Source organism: Lepus europaeus, chromosome 14, assembly GCF_033115175.1.
Source record: "Lepus europaeus isolate LE1 chromosome 14, mLepTim1.pri, whole genome shotgun sequence".
NCBI classification, from domain to species: Eukaryota; Metazoa; Chordata; class Mammalia; order Lagomorpha; family Leporidae; genus Lepus; species Lepus europaeus.
The window spans coordinates 97,814,922-97,832,891 of record NC_084840.1 but is presented as its reverse complement, the minus strand read 5'-3'; the positions used below and the strand labels follow the sequence as shown (position 1 = coordinate 97,832,891).

Here is a 17,970-nt window from a genome sequence, read left to right as displayed (position 1 = left end):
AGATGGCGCCTGGCAAGCCGCGATCCTCGGTGGGCCACAAGCAGACAGAGCACAGCCGTGTCCGAGGGACACACACAAGATGCTGAGCTCTGCAGACAGCGTCACGCGGGCACGCCTTGCAGGCTGTGCCGCTCTCCTGGGAGGAAGGCTCTGTCGTGCGGACTCCAGGCTGCAACGGCATCAATACTAGAACCACTGCGGAGTCTCAGCTACCGCGGACGTCACCGAGCCTGGAGCTGGGAAAAGCTCTGCAGCACTGATCCGCACACGAGAGCGTGTATGTCACAAAGCTGGTAGAAGATAAGTTTAAAAATAAGTTTATTTGGGCACAAAAAGTTTGAAATCCATGCATACATGGGTCTTCCAAAAGGTCATGGAAAATGCATACTATGAATAACCTATATATGGATTTCAAACTTTGCCCCAAAATAAACTTTTACTATTTTTATATTTCATTTTATCTGAGAGGGAGAGCCAGCGAGCATACCGTGCATACACTGGTTCTCTCCTCAACTGCCCACAACCGCCAGGGCTGGGTCAGGCCAGGGTCAGGAGGCAGGAGCTCCACACAGATCCACCCAGCACCTGAGCCATCACCTGCTGCCTCCCAGGGTGTGGCTCAGCTGGAACCTGAATCAGAAGCGGAGCCAGGACTCGAACCCAGGCACTGGTATGAGATCAGGTGTCTGAGCAGCCTCGTCAAACGCCTGCCACAAACGTCTTTCCATTCAGTTCTCCACGGAATTACTTTTGAACTTGCCTCGAAAGCCCAATCAGTGGGCGTCATCTCAGAATCAGAGCTCCCGGTAAAGCACAATGGAGTACTGCAACATGCAAACACGGGGCCTCTGGCCCAAACCCAAGAGCTCAGATCTCAAGAACGAGCAGGCCTATGACGTTTACAAATGGGTCCGCTCTATCACGACGCTGGCTCCTGTGACAGCCACGGGAAGAGCCTGCAGGGTAGGTGCAGTGCTAGATAGAGCACATGTGGCATGTGCAGCACCCCTGGCAGGCGGAGGGCCACGCTGCGCTGCTGATCACGGCTCCCGGAAACAACCAACACGGCCCCGCTCCCTCCAATCTCCTGGTCCCGAACCGAAAGCTCGACCACAGGCCTCTCTGCACTTGCAGGTTGCAGACAAAGGTGATTTATAATTAACAGATCCCTGAACGACCAGCAGCTTATCCTCTGTCCCAGGACAAGAAGAGAGCACAGCATCTATCACAAGAATGCCGGCTGACGCGTGAACGCCAACAAGCCAGTCCTCCACGCGCCCTGTTTTTCATCGCCGGGCAGCAGCCATAATGGTGTGCATTATGCAGGTGCTAGATGACGAGCTGTCAGTCTGCACGGCCCCTGGCTAACAGGAACTCAGAAAGTGGCAGCTCAAGCAGTTTCGTCCGGGGAGTCCTGTTGGACTTGGAATATAATGGAGAAAGATGACCTGACCAAACAATGCATTCAGAAGAGCAAAAAACAAACAAGAAACCCCTGATGGAAATCCTGTGTTCCAAAGCACTGGGCGGCGGGAATCCAGTGCCATTTAAATTGAAGGTAACACTGCCGGGAGCCCAGGCCCTGAGGGCACGTGAGTCTGCAGTGAGTTTTTGTCGTCCACGCACTTGTACCTGGATGTCCTCAGAGCACCCCTGCGGGCCGCACAGACACAATTCCCCGACTTACCTGTGGGTCCCTGAGTTTACGGAGCTCAACCCTGGCATCACAAATGAAGGAATTCTACAAAGACGAAAACGCTTGCTCACATTTGGCAGTTCAGAACAGGCCAAAGGAGGGGCTGCGTGACGCGGGACAACCCCTTTCTGAAAAGTCAAATGGCTGTGCCATTTTCAATTTCCAGCCTTGCTATGTGTGCGGCTTTAATGTATGCAACAACAAAGCCATCCTCGTATTTAACGTTGAATGCCTGGCTGTTACAAACCACCTTCGATGAGCATTCAAGGGAGAGTTTGGGGGCGACTTCTGAACAACCTGTCACTTTAATTGTACGGCATGATTTGTTAAAAAAAAAAAAAAAAAACATGCTAAGTAACCTCGAATATAATTCAGGGGCACAAAAACAACTGTCAAGAAACAGCCAGAGACTATGTTTAATGACATCGTCACAGACCGAAGCAATGAGTATTAAATTAATCAACACAGCTTAATTGAAGCTCTATTTGTAACTTTCTTTTATTAGACTTGTTATTAATGAACCTCTAAATGCTACCACTAACTTGAGCTCTGTGTTGCATTTAAATAATGAAGCATTGTTCCCACACAGAGAAGAATAAACACTGTGTTAACAGCCCTTTGTCTCGCTGGGGCTCCTGCTCTCTTCCCTCCTTTTCCTACCAGCAGCTCAGCCGGCTGGCAGGAGTCGGAGGTGTGACACTTCAAGAAGGGGACACTACAGTGGCTGTGACTGGACGCTGTGCAAGGACCTCCAAGATGGTTCTCAGATCTGCGCACGGGCACTTTCAGTGGTCTGGTGCCACCTAACCACACGCGGGTCCACTGCGGGCCACATGTGTGACAGGGCACAGCCCGCGGCCCGGGTGAGCGTGTCTGTGATGGTGGTGTGACAGCGGAGCTGCCGCACAGAGCGTTTCTCCGCGCGCCTGGGGCAGGGGCTGGGTTGGTGCAGCCTTACCTGAACATGTCTCCCAAGCCCTTCAGCATGCCTTTCTTGGCTTTCATTTTGTCCTTTTCTTTGTCTCTGTCTTTTTTCTTCTCTTTCCCGGTCTTATCCCTTTTCCTGTCGGTCTTGTCACCCCTCTCCTGGTTGCCGTTTGTCTGTCTCTCCAGGGAGTGGGACGGCTGGTCGCTGGCTGTGGACACAGACTCTCTTCCTGACCGAGAGCTTTCTTCCGTGTCTTCTTCCACTTGGAAAAGAAAAAAAGGAAGAAGTAAGGGACACGGTGAGACACAGTGACAGAGACGGGCAGGTGGAAACACGCATGCGGACTCAACTACCGTCCATCTTCCTCTGCAGTGTGGTCCTGCCGATGCCACGGCCAGCTATGCAGCTTACATCTGAGCAGATGCGGGGCCAGCATCGTAATACAGCAGGTAAAGTCACCACCTGAGACGCCAGCACCACATATGGCTGCCAGGTCGTGTCCCAGCTGCTCCACTCTGAACTCGCTCCCTGCTGTTGTGCCTAGGAAAACTGTCACCCACGTGAGAGACCTGGGTGAAGACCTTGGCGTCAGTCTGCCCAGCGCTGGCTCCGGAAATCTGGGGAGTGAATAACCAGATGGACAATCTCTCTCTGCCTCTTCCTTTCTCTCTGTAATTCTTTCAAATGAATAAGTAAGTCTTTAGAAAGCAGACATGGTTGGCGGGGGTGGGGTGGATGGCTCCCAGGCACGGACAGGAGGGGGCTGCTCCTGGCCACAGCGTTCATGTCCCCTCCTCCTCCAGCACCGCCAGGACTGAGTGCTCAGAGCCCCACCACAGCTCCCACCACCCCAAGGGGCCTGCACACCTCATTTGCAGGATGCCAAGAAAGGATAAGCAGCCCATCGCAATTGTTGTCTTTTTCCTCGGACAAGGAAAACACAGATTAACTCGGCTAAAAGTAGTTAAAATTAAAAGTAGTCAAATTACACTGCTCATAAGTAGGCACATCAGGGTCAGCACAAGGACCCCTTTCCTCGGGCCCCCAGATGTACCCACTTAGGGTGACTGCACACGAGAGTGAATCTGTCTGCCTGTTGCCAGGGTGCACAACCTCAGCATCTGTGACTTTTGGTTATAGTATCACTGCACAAAGCCGACACCACACATGAACGCTCTGTATGTTCTAAGTCATTGTGTTGGGTAGGAAGTCAGATATGAGCTTATGTGTGTGCGACATAAAGGCCTAAAGAGAAGATGTCTATGTCCAGCATATGCATCTGCATCTCAAAGTCATCCCGATAATGTTTCAGGGGCAGCCCCGGCCTTCGCATCCTGCCCTGCCCCTTCTACCTGATAACCTGCCAGGTGGGCAGCCCCGGCCTTCGCATCCTGCCCTGCCCCTTCTACCTGATAACCTGCCAGGTGGGGGTCCCTGCCCCTTCTGTCTGACAAATCTTCCACAATCTCCCAGGTGCAGCCCAGTGTCTGCATCTCAAACACCCAGCTCCGGATCCCGATTCTCCAGGGGGTCCTGCTCACCCTTCCTCTGAACCCAGGATGGCACCAGCTAGGCTTCCTCCTGTCTGACACCTTCAGGGGAAAACTCAGATAGGAGCTTCTTAATATTTACAGCCATAAAATCCTTTGTTTCAGGAGACGATGTGTGAAGACAGAGACCCATCTCCTTAAAAACCCCTGACCTCAACCGGACTGCGCGCTCAGCCCTCTGCCTCTCTGCTGAGCCGCCCGCCTGGTCTGGCCAGGTGTACTCTCTCCACTCAACCATGGAACCTCGCTCCTTCCCCCCGCCCGAGCGACTGGGCACTCTCCCAGGTCCTGTCTGGAGAGGGGCCCATCCGTTCTTGCGGATGTCCCTGCCCTAATAAACTTTGCTACTTTTTACTTTCCACTACTCTGCCTCACGCCTGAATTCTTTCTTGCGCGAAGACAAGAAGCCTGCATTTCTCCGGTAACAATTGTACGTGCCCAGCTCCACAATAGTAGCTGGACAGAGGAGGACGGGAAACAACTATGAACCAATCAATGACGTCAACCCACCAGGCTTCGCAGATAAAACTTCTCAGTGCTGACCGTGTCCTATCTATTCCTGGAACCAACACTCGGTCAGCGGAGGGTCCAAGGGCATTGCAATACTCCAGTTATTTTGCACGTGAATGACAGGAGATTAAAGTAAGCTTCCCTCTACCAAAAGGCCTTCGAGAATTTCTCTACTAAGTAAGAAGAAGGATGTGTGGAGAAATCTTTTCTGAGACCGGTATCTGAAGTTGTCTTCCAGAGACAGCAGGCGTTACAGGGGTTTCAAGCCAGTGCTTGGATTTTTATTTCCAGCATCAACACATAAAGTATGGTCAGCGTTGCTGTGCTTCCAGTACCTGAGGGCCCAATGGGACAGCAGGCTTCTTCCCAACTGACTGCAAGGAGCTGACCTCTCGGTCTAGCGGAGGCAGCCAGGGAACTGGGGTCTGGTCTCTCCGCTAGCGAGGAGCCGTTGAATAAGCAACATGCAGTGTGGACGGACCAGACAACACAGTCTGATATCTTAGTGTTCTGCTACCAAACTCCCACAGATCACAGAGGAGACAATCAAGCAATGCCTGTCAGGCCCAAGTGCTACAGTTGTATTTTTAAAAACCAGCCATTTAGCACTACACAAAGACAAAGTTGCAGAGTTCTTCTTTTGATACATTTGGTTAAAAAGTCCACACATTTTCCATTCCAGCAACTCACACCCTAGCTGCAAGGACTGAAAACAGAACCGTGTGGGAACCTGGAAGTGCTGTGCAGCTCACTGAGAGTAACTTCGTCCTTCTCCTCGGAGGGGAAGCAGCCCTTCCTTTCCTCTCGCATCATTGCACACTTTCTACGCTTGCATCACTGCACGTGAACTTCAGCAACTCCAGCAACTGATAGCTCCTGTACAGGTTTGTCAGAAGAAACCAGGCACAACTTTCAGATGCAGAGTCATGAAAACCCTCAGTCTTACGATGATAAGCTGCAGCTGTTTTTATTTGAGAGCCAGACAGACATAAACAGGCAGAAAGGGACATAAACAGAGAGAAAGGGAGTGAGATCGTGAGCACTGCGCCAGGTGGAAAACAGGAGCCAAGAACTCAACCCTGGTATCCCACACGGGTGGCAGGTACTTTAGCCATTACCTGCTGCCTCATTAGAAGGAAGCTAGAACTGGACAGAGGCAGGACACAAATCCCGGTACTCCCGTGCAGCATGCAGATACCTCGCCCCCGAGGTCAAACACCACCCAGAGGCTGGAATCGTTGCATTACACACAGAGCAGAGAAAAACGTCCTGGCCTTGATGATCACACGTGGCCTTTCCAGACGGCTGCTCCCACAGGGTGGCAGCGTCATCCCTACCGCCCTGAACAGGGCATACTCCCTGTGCCTGCAGACCACGGGAAGTGGGTGTGGTCACAAACTCTGGATCACTGGTCAGCTCATTATTAAACAATTCTCCCAAGGTCCTGGGAGCTACAAAGCTAGGTCTTCTGTTAACACGAATGAACCACAGACGCTGGTGATCTCTAGGATTCCCACACAGAAACCACTTTCACCCTGCATCCTCACTGCCTTTCCTGCGCACTTCTGCAGTCGCACCTCGCGTACCGTCTCAGCCTCTGACTGCTCGGGGACAGCAGCGGCTCAGCAGTGGCTGTTTACCCCAGAACCACGGGTGAAATGGGACTGACGGCTTCCTCACCCCCGCGTGTCCCCTTCCATCTTCAGAGAAATGCCTCTCGCCCGCCAGTCAAGCAGACGTGGTGACCACAACCCAGCCCCAGCAACGACAGGAATGCCCAGTGCCCTTTGGCTTCACTCTCATTGGTTTCTGGTATATCTTTATGCTATTGTTATCAGTGCTATATGTGTCACCTAATGGATTTAACGACCCTCTACCACGTCTGAAACTATAAACAAAACAATGAGCTCAATAAACGTAAATGACTCAGTCTTCCACAGGAGCCATTATCATAAATCATGAATGGAGGACCAGGAGTGATTCTGCTCGCTCTCTGCCTAACAGTGCTGGCAGGGGCTCAAGGGGCATATGTCTGCTCTACTCTTGGCTCGGCAGCGGAACCAAGGCAGTGCCTCCACAGCTCACTGTATGCTGACGGCACGCTTGGTGCCAAGTTTTCATATTTGCAATAATTTTCTGATATATGTAATGCAACTTATTTTCTAAGCTGGGTGATATAAAGTACTAAATCATCTACTAACATTGGTTTCTATATCTCATTTTAAGAAATTAGAGCTCCTACCTCAGTTTCCTGCCCAAGACAGAAGACGGTTTACAAAGATACATTTGAGGATTCTTTATGCTTGTTCTAAACATTCCAATTTAGATTATGCTTTACCCAGCAACTCTGCTGGGGGTGTACTGACTTAACCAATCCCTCTCAATGCCAGCTAATTAAAAATATTTAGCAATATGTATCTTCACATGTACAAACATAAGATGTTCTTTTAGAGTTCCATGTTATATATGCTTCAAATTCTGAAATCATTTGGTAGAAAAAAAAATAAGAACCTCTCACTTTATCTTTCCCCTCTGAAGAAAGACTATGGTTTGATAAAGCTCAAATAAGTCAGTTGTACATGCTTAATTTTTGAACACATATATATATATATTCAAAAACTCCAACACGGAAGTCAGATTTTAAGTGTTAAAACCAAATTCTGTCCATTTAATACTAACTTTATAACAACTGAAATATTTTAAACTAAGAAAACACAAAATAGTCACACAGTTACCAGAACAAAATAGGACAAAAAAATCATACAAACAATGCTTCACGTAGGACAAGCACTAGCGATATATTAGCAGTAAATGGCTCGATCTATCGTGTTCATGGAGTAGATTACAAGCCAAGAACTTAATAAACCCGTAGTTAGATAATTCACTATTTTAAATGCTGCATCCGTCGTGCTGCTCTACTCTATATAAATTCTGCTGCTTGTTACAGATTTTCTCTCCTTTTACGTACAGCCTGCACAATGAAAGCATCTCCTTCCAGAGTTCCATTGTTGACTGCTTCTCTGCCTGTTTTAACTTGCTCCACGTTGAACTGTCAGCGGCTTTCCCATGTGACTGCTTAGAAGGACAGTATTTGCAAACTTCTTGTCTGAAAGAAGGCATAGCATGAAGCTGCTCGTTTCTCCTTACGACAGCACAGTCCTTCTGCAATTAAGGCGTCCCTAATTACCGTGTTTTCAGCACATGCCGAACGAACCTCAGTTAAAATTCTAGTTCACGTTAAGAACCAAGCTGCTCAATTCTTAAAGGAACCACGTGGAGACTAGACTAGCACAAGGTCTGGAAGAGTGGGCACTCGTGTTCACTGCCACGGGGACCTGGAACCCAGAGAACTGCACCCGCGCCATCAGTGCTGCCCATCTCAGCCATCACGAGCAGCTCCCTGTCCAGAGCAGACTGCGCCCCACGGTCACCAGGCTTTACTCTTGAATTGAGAGGTGACATTCCTGTCCATCTTTGCTGGATGCTCATCCAGTGATTTCTCCCTCTCTTCTTCCTAACGGGACCCTGACTGTTCATGAATGCAACCCAGCTCCAAGTTGGGGAATCTTTATTAAGGTCACACCAGCTCCTAGGCGCCAGGCCTGGTTGACTTGTTGGTCCATGGTAGTTACACTGAAATGGACATACTACATGCTTGGGGAGACAGCTCACTCATAGCCATGACATGTGATCAGGAAACAGAAAGTCTCTAAGCACCAGCAAGTACCCTGTGAATGAACAGAGTCGTGGAGAGTGGGAGAGGAGGAGGCAGGAGACCTTGGGCCTTTGGAGACACCGCTAGGTTACGGAATAATGAACCTCAGGCACCAGTGCCGTGGCATGCCTCTAGCTGCCATGCTGGCACCCCATATGGTTTGAGTCCTGGCTGCTCCACTTCCGATCCAGCTATGGCCTGGGAAAACAGCAGAAGACGGCCCAAGTCCTTGGGCCCCTGCACCCACACGGAGACCAGAAAGAAACTCCTGGCTCCTGGCTCCTGATCAGCCCAGCTCCGGCCATTGTGGCCACTCGGGGAGTAAACCAGCGGATGGAAGACGCCCCCCACCCCCGCCTCCACCTCTGCCTTCAAATAAACAAATAAATAAATCTTTAATAAAGAAACCTCAAAGCTGCCCAACTCCAGGATTCAGTGATGACAAATGGTGTGTCTCCTCTGGGTGTGAGCTGGACTGAGTCAGATCTTCTATTAAATGCTGCTGAGTGCATCCTAACAAGTACGCTGTACAAATCTCACGGCAAAACAGTTACGGAACATCTACAGTGTGACTGACCAGGAAGTACAGGACATGCAAAACTACAAGGATAACATAAATCCACTTCTTACTGACCATCCAACAAGTACTCTCTCGAGGGCAAGGCCAAACTAAGCAATGCTGAATGTCTGTCAGTGAACCACCACGGGATTGGATGAGCCAACGGCATGCAGAAGTCTGTGACTCCCCCCATCCAGAGAAAATCGCCCGAGGGTTAGGGATGCTCAGCCCGTCCAGCGCCATGAGCATCGCACTTTGGCAAACAAAGGATCAGACGTGAAACTTCAGTGGAAACGAGCCATCAGCAACTTCTCCAGATTTAGCTAATACTGCCCATCTCGATTCTCCACTAAATAATGTTAGGTTAAAAAAATGCAATAGAAGCCAATGAGAACTGGACTCGGCGGCACTGCCAGGTCCTGCCAGGACCGGAGCACACTGGGGACGTAAACACTATTTTTGTTTCTCTGGGAAAGAAAGAAAATTAGGAGATGAACAGCTAGTGATCCAGATGGAGTCTGATAGCGGATCTGCTGTTCTGGACTCTGACTTTTAACATCTGTGAGCTCTCAGCGGTGGAAAGACAGCCTTTTCTGAAACCAAAGATAACTCTCCCTTGCCCCTCACAAAGCTGCAGGAAACATCAAGTCTTGGGGAGCTTTTATGGCGAAGCGTGGGGTCTCGGAAGTGCTAGAAGAACCCAGACTGTCAAGGTGGTGGCCCGGGCAACACGTGTGACTGAGGGGCCACAGGGGGCTTCTGCGGCTACCAGATGTCCAACTGATGCCCTTTAGAGAGAGACGGCCCTGAAGACAGATGACCCCGAAGCCACTCTACCCTAAACATAGATTCCACCTTTGTAAACCTGTGTGGATGGTGGGGTAAGAGCCACGTGTCACCCTCCCACAGAGCTGGGGCTGCGTCCCAGGAGCCCCTCCTCCCACCTGCCTCACGCTCCACACTTCTCCGTGAGCTGTGCCCTGCCATGGAGCCAGTGGGACGCTCCCACAGGTGAGCGTGGAGTCCCCCTCACCACCCCATCCCAGACAACACTGCAAAGCCCCACACACCAGGTGGCCTTAGCAACACAGGGGAGCCCATGCGCGGGCTGTTTCCAGTCCACAAGACAATGGACAGCCCAGTCACGGCACTCCTGTCCCTGCTGACCGCGTGGAACTGAATGGCCACGCTGACAACTCCAGTTAAAACTGCCACTGGAAATTGTGTTTGAAACAAGAAGTCAGCTCTGTTTTAACAAGACACAAAGCAACGTCTGCTGTGTTGAAGATTCCACTGCCCAGAATCTTTTGCAGAACGAAACACAGAAGCATAAAAATGCAAAGATACGGCACTCAACGACACATCATGAACTCCTTTGTTCTCCTTTCCTTCTCTCTGAGAATCAGAATGTCTGTGTTCTTAATGGCCATGAAACAGAAGCCATACTGAGGGATCTACGAAAACTTCTCGATGTTGAGAAAGCACTTCCCACTCACAGTCCCAGGCATATTCTGTAGACTCAGGGGGCTCCAGAGGGTCCAGGGAAAACCAGACTGCTCAGGCACAGCTTCTTGGTGTGGCCAAACTAGTGCAAACAGCACTGCGTAAGGAGCTGCACCTCGTGGGATGTGCACAGTGTAGACAGGAAGGATCCGGAACGGAAGGCTCAAGTACTTGGTCCCTGCCCCCCATGGGAGTTCCTGGCTCCCAGCCTCACCCAAGCACAGCCCTGACTATTGTGTGCCATTTGGGGACAGAACCAGTAGATTGAAGATCACAGACCAGCGGCCCGCTAGGAGACCGTGATCACGCTTCACAATGAGGGCCTGCGCTAGGTTGGGAAGACAGGGTAACATCCCGCCGCTAGAGGGAAAACGAAGACTGCTTGGAAAGGGAGCGGCAACACGGCGAGAGGACCCCACGTTTCTGGGTGCCCGAAGCGCTCGTGAGCAAAGCCCGTCAGCATCCTCACCATCCGCCTTTCCTGACGGACTGCTGAGCGGGCCAGCATGGCGTCTCGTCGGTCCCCGCCAGAACTCGCCTTCCCACCTCCGGCACATCTACGCGGCCCATCACTGGCCCACAGCCCCGGCAGTCGGGAACTCGTCACATGTTTCTAAAGGTCGACTCTGATCCATGCTCCGCCCGTATCTTAGACCTCAGTGCTAGGGAAGCTCTCACCGCCCCACGCTGGCCCAACAGCACTGGAACCAGGGTGCTGACCAGGGGTTGTCCCCGAGCAACCCACAGCCCGGTATCAGCTCTGGGCGCCACCACTCAGAACGCACCTGAAATACCCCACACCTCCTTAGGGATGGGCCCTCCCACTGGGAAGTTTAATGTTCTAGAAGAATCAAAGGACGGAGGATTGAAGACAAGAATTCTAATACTTCCCGGGTGTGCCCGCGGCCCGGCGCGGTCTGACGGCTTCTCCGGATAACGGTGAGGAGTCAGGATGCCATCAGAAGCAGAGGTGAGTCTCCGGCGCACTTTCGGCTTGTTACTTTTCACGTAAAACGCAAGGGAAGGAGCTGTGCTGCCTCCCAGGCCGACCCGCACGCTGGAGTCAGAAACTCCCTGAGAGTCAACCCCGTGCCTTTCCTTAAACCACAGGGGGATATTAATGTACACGGTTGGCAGAAACGGCAGGATAGGCTGTTCGCCTCCCAACACCGTTCGACAAGATCTCATACATCAACGTCCAATCACCCATGGAGAAGGATCAGCCAAATAGGAGCCAGTTTGCAAAGTGCTTGGACCCTTACACCTGTCTTCTGAGTTCTTCCGCAGAGGCTTCCTATACTTCAATGGGGTTCGGTCAAGATAAAATCAGACTGCGTTTGCATTATTTTGCTCACATGGGTGGTAATGAAAGGTGGGTGGGGAAGAGATGAATGCTGGGAGAGACAAAGACCTCAGATGCAGTTCTGTGACTGTACGGTAACAAAACAATGTCATATTGTCACCAGAAGCTCTCGAGGCAGCCAGTTTAGTCAAGTCTACGGAGTTTCTTCCGATCTCACGCTAGAAACCTAAGCCTGTGTACTTCACCTCCGGACAGAGAGCTAGGGCAGCAGGCACGTTACTCAGAAGTAGCCTCTACGTGTCTGCAAGGCGTCAGGTTTCTCACGGCGAAGACCTGAACTTGATGGATCCGCAGATCAGCAGGAGGCATTCAGCGTTGAGGCGTTTCATTTCCGAAAGCCCCACGACGTTGTTACTGACTTGATAACGAGGCTCATGCTTTGTGGCAACTTTTAATTATGGAAAACGGGATTATGAATTTTCTAGAAGTTAAACAAAGCAGTGTTACTGCGCACAGGGTTCTGGTGCCAAGAGACGGGATGGGTGCCGGGAAGCAGAAGCCGCTTGCTGCGCGCCAGGCTGGGCGGGTAATTTGCATGGCGAAGGGAGCAGATTGCTGATGCCCTGACCTGTCAAACACAGGTAGGGCCTCGGAGATAATGGGTCCCAGCGAACCAAGCTCCGTCCTGATCCAGACAGACGCAAGCAACATGGAGCGCCAGATGGATTAAATGGAAGACAAAAACGCTGGCTCCTGCCATCCCCACAGGAAGATGACAGACAGCAGATCCCACGTGGCCCCCGCCCAAGCTGCTCGGCCTCTGTCTTGTGCCTGTGCCAGGAAGTCACCACCACAGAGAGGAGGCCAGTCTGTTCACAGCCATGAAGCACTGTCACCAGGGAGTGGCTGGGCCCACCGTGCACACAGCCATGAATCCCTGCTCCTAGGTGTCCCCATTCACAGATGGCAAGCCTGAGGTTAGAGCAGAGGACAGACAGAGCAGCACAGGTAACCCTGCTCTCTCCCAGGCGGTATTCCAACACCAGCCCCTCTGCACCCCAAAAACCCCAGGGCGCACTGCACCCTCACAGGCCTCCTGTGTCACAAAGGCTGACAGCTCTGACAACAGCCCTCTCCACGTTCGGAGCCATGTGCCATGTGGACACAGCACCCACGCATCAGAACGCTGGCACTGAGCCAACCAGGTCCAAGAAAGGACCTGAGAAGCCAAGCCCCGAGGCGATGGTGGACGGGGAGAGCACAGGGCCAGTAAGCGCACAGAGCAGGCTGGGAGTGCTGGCGCCTGGCCACCACCGCGTTCTCACCGTGGAGGTGGAAAGGCCCACATATTGGCCACACAGAAAGGCAATGGCCCCTGCCCTTGTCAGACTTCTTTGTCTTCTGAAAAAACAAAAATCAAGTCAGCCCAGGCAGGAAACGTCCACGACCCACAAAGGCCAGGGCAGCACAGCAGGTGCAGCCAAAGGCCAGCCCATGCAGGACCACACACCTCCCGCCTCACTGGTCTCCTCACTCCCCAGCTCCCATACCCACAGGGCTGCCCATGCCTCCTGTGAGCCCACCACTCACTGCGACCCCATCACTCGCTGCACCTTGCAGGACCAAGCCAGCCACGGTGCTGTGCCCTGCACAGGCCTCACAGAGCCGAGAGGGCGGCAGGCAGGATTTAGGTGCGAGAGAGAACGCATGTGAGAACCACGGGCTAATAAACCAGGAGGGGCCTCAGAAACGCCCTACGCCAGGGCTTCTAATGCTGCTGCTTCAAAGTGCAAGCTCCCTTTTCTTCATCTGTCTACCTGTCTGTTTCTGAGAGACAGACAAGACAGAGAGATCCCTCATCAGACAGTTCAGTCCCCAGGTGCCCTCAATGGCCAGGGCTGGGCCAGACCAAAACTAAGAACTGGGAACTCAATGCGGGTCCCACATGACACTCAATTATTTGCATGACCTGCCACCTCCCAGAGTCTGCAATGGGCACTCATCCGGAGATGGAGCCAGGGATCCAAGCCGGGGGCTCAGATACGGGACACAAGCATCTTAACCACCAGGTCAAACCCCACCCTACCAGCCATCCTGGTGCCCAGGCAGAGGAGTGGTGACAGGAGGGTGAGGGGTGAAGCTGATAGCTCCCTATTAACCGAACCACACACGTCCCTACAGTCAGCTGGAGTGTCAATGGTCTCGTCGTCCAAATGTCCAGTTTTACAAGTGAAGAAATTAAAGCTCAAGGAATGTTAGTGGTTTGACCGAAATCTCAAACTGTTAGAAGTGTATGGCATGGGCCGGCACCGCAGCTCACTAGGCTAATCCTCCGCCTTGCGGTGCCGGCACACCGGGTTCTAGTCCCGGTTGGGGCGCCGGATTCTGTCCCAGTTGCTCCTCTTCCAGGCCAGCTCTCTGCTGTGGCCTGGGAGGGCAGTGGAGGATGGCCCAAGTGCTTGGGCCCTGCACCCCATGGGAGACCAGGAGAAGCACCTGGCTCCTGGCTTCGGATCAGCGTGATGCGCCGGCCACGGCAGCCATTGGAGGGTGAACCAACGGCAAAGGAAGACCTTTCTCTCTGTCTCTCTCTCTCTCCCTGTCCACTCTGCCTGTCAAAAAGTAAAAAAATTAAAAAAAAAAAAAATAAGTGTATGGGATGAAGTTATCAGAATTGGATTTGTGTGTGCACACTCCCCTTCTTTAAAAGGAGAGAGACAGAAATGTGTGTCTTCCATCTGGTTGTTTACTCTGCAACTGCCCACAATAGGAAGGGCTGGGCCGGCAGAAGCCAGGAGCCCATCACCCTAACTGGGTCTCTCCGTGGGAGGTAGGGACCCGACTGGTTGAGCTGTCACCTGGTGCACGTTAGCAGAGCGTGGATCAAAGAGGAGCGGGATGCCAAGCCCAGACACTGACATGGAGCGCAGGGAGTGCCACACGCAGCCACGTGACTGCTGAGCCCAACACCTGCCCCCTCCCCCCTAGGAATGCAGGTTCAATAACAGAGCTGCAAAAGCCGGAAGTGTGCAGCAGTTGTCTTCTGCCTAACTCCAGAGTCCAGCAGACAGGTCTACAAAAGCAAGACAGGTCACTGGGGCTGCCGTGGGCGCGGCGTGATTTAGGGGACATGTCTCAAGCGTCTATCTTTGGCTGACAAATTTGTCTATTTACCATTTTTTTCCAAAACTGGTGAAACAGCTGTACACTCTAATAAACTATTTTTCCATTCAAAATCCATCAGTTCCTATTTGGAGAGGAAAGTGAGCGTATCTAGGGATAAAGTCAGCTGTGGAGTCGTGGACCTGGCTGGGACTCCACAGGCCGAGCCTACAGGATAAAGAACATGCCCTGTGTTCACAGGAGCTCACCTCCGCCTGCAACTGAAATGAGTGATGCGCGATGTGAAATAACGCAGGTTACCTGGGAATGCAGACAGCGCTTTAACCAGACCCAAGATGCTTCAAAATACACACACACACACACACACTCAGAGAAACATACCTGCACATTAAGCAAGGAGCCAAAGTTCGTTCTCTCTCTCTCTCATATATATATATATATATATATATATATATATAATTTGACAGGCAGAGTTAGACAATGAGAAAGGTCTTCCTTCTGTTGGTTCACCCCCCAAATGGCTGCTACGGCCAGTGCACTGCGCTGATCTGAAGCCAGGAGCCAGGTGCTTCCTCCTGGATGACCTGGGCCATCTTCCACTGCCTTCCCGGGCCACAGCAGAGAGCTAGACTGGAAGAGGAGCAACTGGGACTAGAACCCGCGCCCATATGGGATGCCGGCGCCGCAGGCAGAGGATTAACTGAGTGAGCCACGGCGCCAGCCTTTTTTTTTTTTTCTTTTTAAAGACACCTCCAGGACAGACAGAAGCCAGATCTCTGGGAATGGTGGTCAGGACGGTGAGGAAAGAGGGTCACAGCGGGAGAGGACTCGGCACAGCCGAGCACTCCCAGGACGCAGGCTCTCGGAGCCCAGGCTGGGCAGCTCACAGGCACTGTGATCTGGCGAGAACCAGCTGCGTGGGCCTGGGAGCACCAGGTTTAGGCAGAGAGGCAGGGGAGGGGGCAGAAGCACAGCCATGCCCGCCCCAAGTTCTGCTCTGCAAATCACGTCGCCACACAAAGCCCGTCGTCCCTGGCGTGCGGGCAGAAATCCCATCACTCTGCTTCTAACCTCCCGAGTGCGCGATTCTTCATCTAAAGCTCTCTCGCTCGCCAGCCTGCCCAGCTATGTGTAACAGAAGTGGCTCTGCTAAGTGTTAGATCACAAACCATGTATAACCGACGTAAATTATTGCTACTCTCTGAGGCAGGAGTTTGGCTGCACCCCTGCACCCCAATGGGAGCGCCCAGATCGAGGCCTGCTCCACCCCTGCACCCCAATGGGAGCACCCGGACTGAATCCTGGCTCCACCCCTGCACCCCAATGGGAGTGCCCAGATCGAGGCCTGGCTGCACCCCTGTACCCCAATGGGAGCGCCCAGATCGAGGCCTGCTCCACCCCTGCACCCCAATGGGAGCACCCAGATTGAGGCCTGCTCCACCCCTGCACCTCAATGGGAGTGCCCAGATCGAGGCCTGGCTGCACCCCTGCACCCCAATGGGAGCACCCGGACTGAATCCTGGCTCCACCCCTGCACCCCAATGGGAGCGCCTGCCTAACTCCACCCCTGCACCCCAATGGGAGCGCCCAGATAGAGGCCTGCTCCACCCCTGCACCCCAATGGGAGCGCCCAGACTGAATCCTGGCTCCACCTCTGCACCCCAATGGGAGCGCCCGGACTGAATCCTGGCTCCACCCCTGCACCCCAATGGGAGCGCCTGCCTAACTCCACCCCTGCACCCCAATGGGAGCGCCCAGATAGAGGCCTGCTCCACCCCTGCACCCCAATGGAGGTGCCCAGATCGAGGCCTGGCTGCACCCCTGCACCCCAATGGGAGCACCCGGACTGAATCCTGGCTCCACCCCTGCACCCCAATGGGAGCGCCTGCCTAACTCCACCCCTGCACCCCAATGGGAGCGCCCAGATCGAGGCCTGCTCCACCCCTGCACCCCAATGGAGGTGCCCAGATCGAGGCCTGGCTGCACCCCTGCACCCCAATGGGAGCACCCGGACTGAATCCTGGCTCCACCCCTGCACCCCAATGGGAGCGCCTGCCTAACTCCACCCCTGCACCCCAATGGGAGCGCCTGCCTAACTCCACCCCTGCACCCCAATGGGAGCGCCCAGATAGAGGCCTGCTCCACCCCTGCACCCCAATGGGAGTGCCCAGATCGAGGCCTGGCTGCACCCCTGCACCCCAATGGGAGCACCCGGACTGAATCCTGGCTCCACCCCTGCACCCCAATGGGAGTGCCTGCCTAACTCCACCCCTGCACCCCAATGGGAGCACCCGGACTGAATCCTGGCTCCACCCCTGCACCCCAATGGGAGCGCCCAGATCGAGGCCTGCTCCACCCCTGCACCCCAATGGGAGCACCCGGACTGAATCCTGGCTCCACCCCTGCACCCCAATGGGAGCACCCAGATAGAGGCCTGGCTGCACCCCTGCACCCCAATGGGAGCGCCCAGACTGAATCCTGGCTCCACCCCTGCACCCCAATGGGAGCACCCGGACTGAATCCTGGCTCCACCCCTGCACCCCAATGGGAGCACCCAGATCGAGGCCTGGCTGCACCCCTGCACCCCAATGGGAGCGCCCAGACTGAATCCTGGCTCCACCCCTGCACCCCAATGGGAGCGCCCGGGCTGAATCCGGGCTCTATTTCTGATTCCAGCTTCCTGCTACTGCACTCAGGGAGGTAAAGGTGATAACTCAAGGACCTGGGTCCCTGCCACCATGTAGGAGACCAGGGTGGAGCTCTGGCCTCCTGGATTTGGCCTGGCCCAACCCTGGCTGTTGCAGTCATGTGGAGAGTGAACCAGCTGATGGAAGGTCTCTGAATGTCTGTATCTCTCAGATTCCTGCTCTCTCAAAGGAAATAAAAACGCAGAAATGTTTTAAAGTACGAATTCTGCTTTTTGCTTTTGTCTTTGGGCTAGCTATAGTATCGCCAACGTATACTCATGTTTGAAAATAAAATGCAATACTGTAAACTACTGGTTGTAAACATCAAGTAATTGATCATTTTTATAGACTCTGGGGACTTCTGAGTCTTCTCTAAATAAGAACATCAGTAGAGTT

The 17,970-nt window shown here is 53.1% G+C and overlaps 1 protein-coding gene across 13 annotated transcripts in view; it reads right to left on the bottom strand.

The window, feature by feature from the left end:
* Positions 1-17,970, bottom strand: part of PARD3 (par-3 family cell polarity regulator) — a 528,240-nt gene that overhangs the window by 171,439 nt on the left and 338,831 nt on the right. For all 13 annotated transcript variants that reach the window (XM_062211210.1, XM_062211216.1, XM_062211204.1 and 10 more), the window contains one exon: positions 2,655-2,886. In XM_062211210.1, the coding sequence (XP_062067194.1) occupies positions 2,655-2,886 (232 nt within the window). The remainder of the gene's footprint in view (positions 1-2,654; positions 2,887-17,970) is intronic.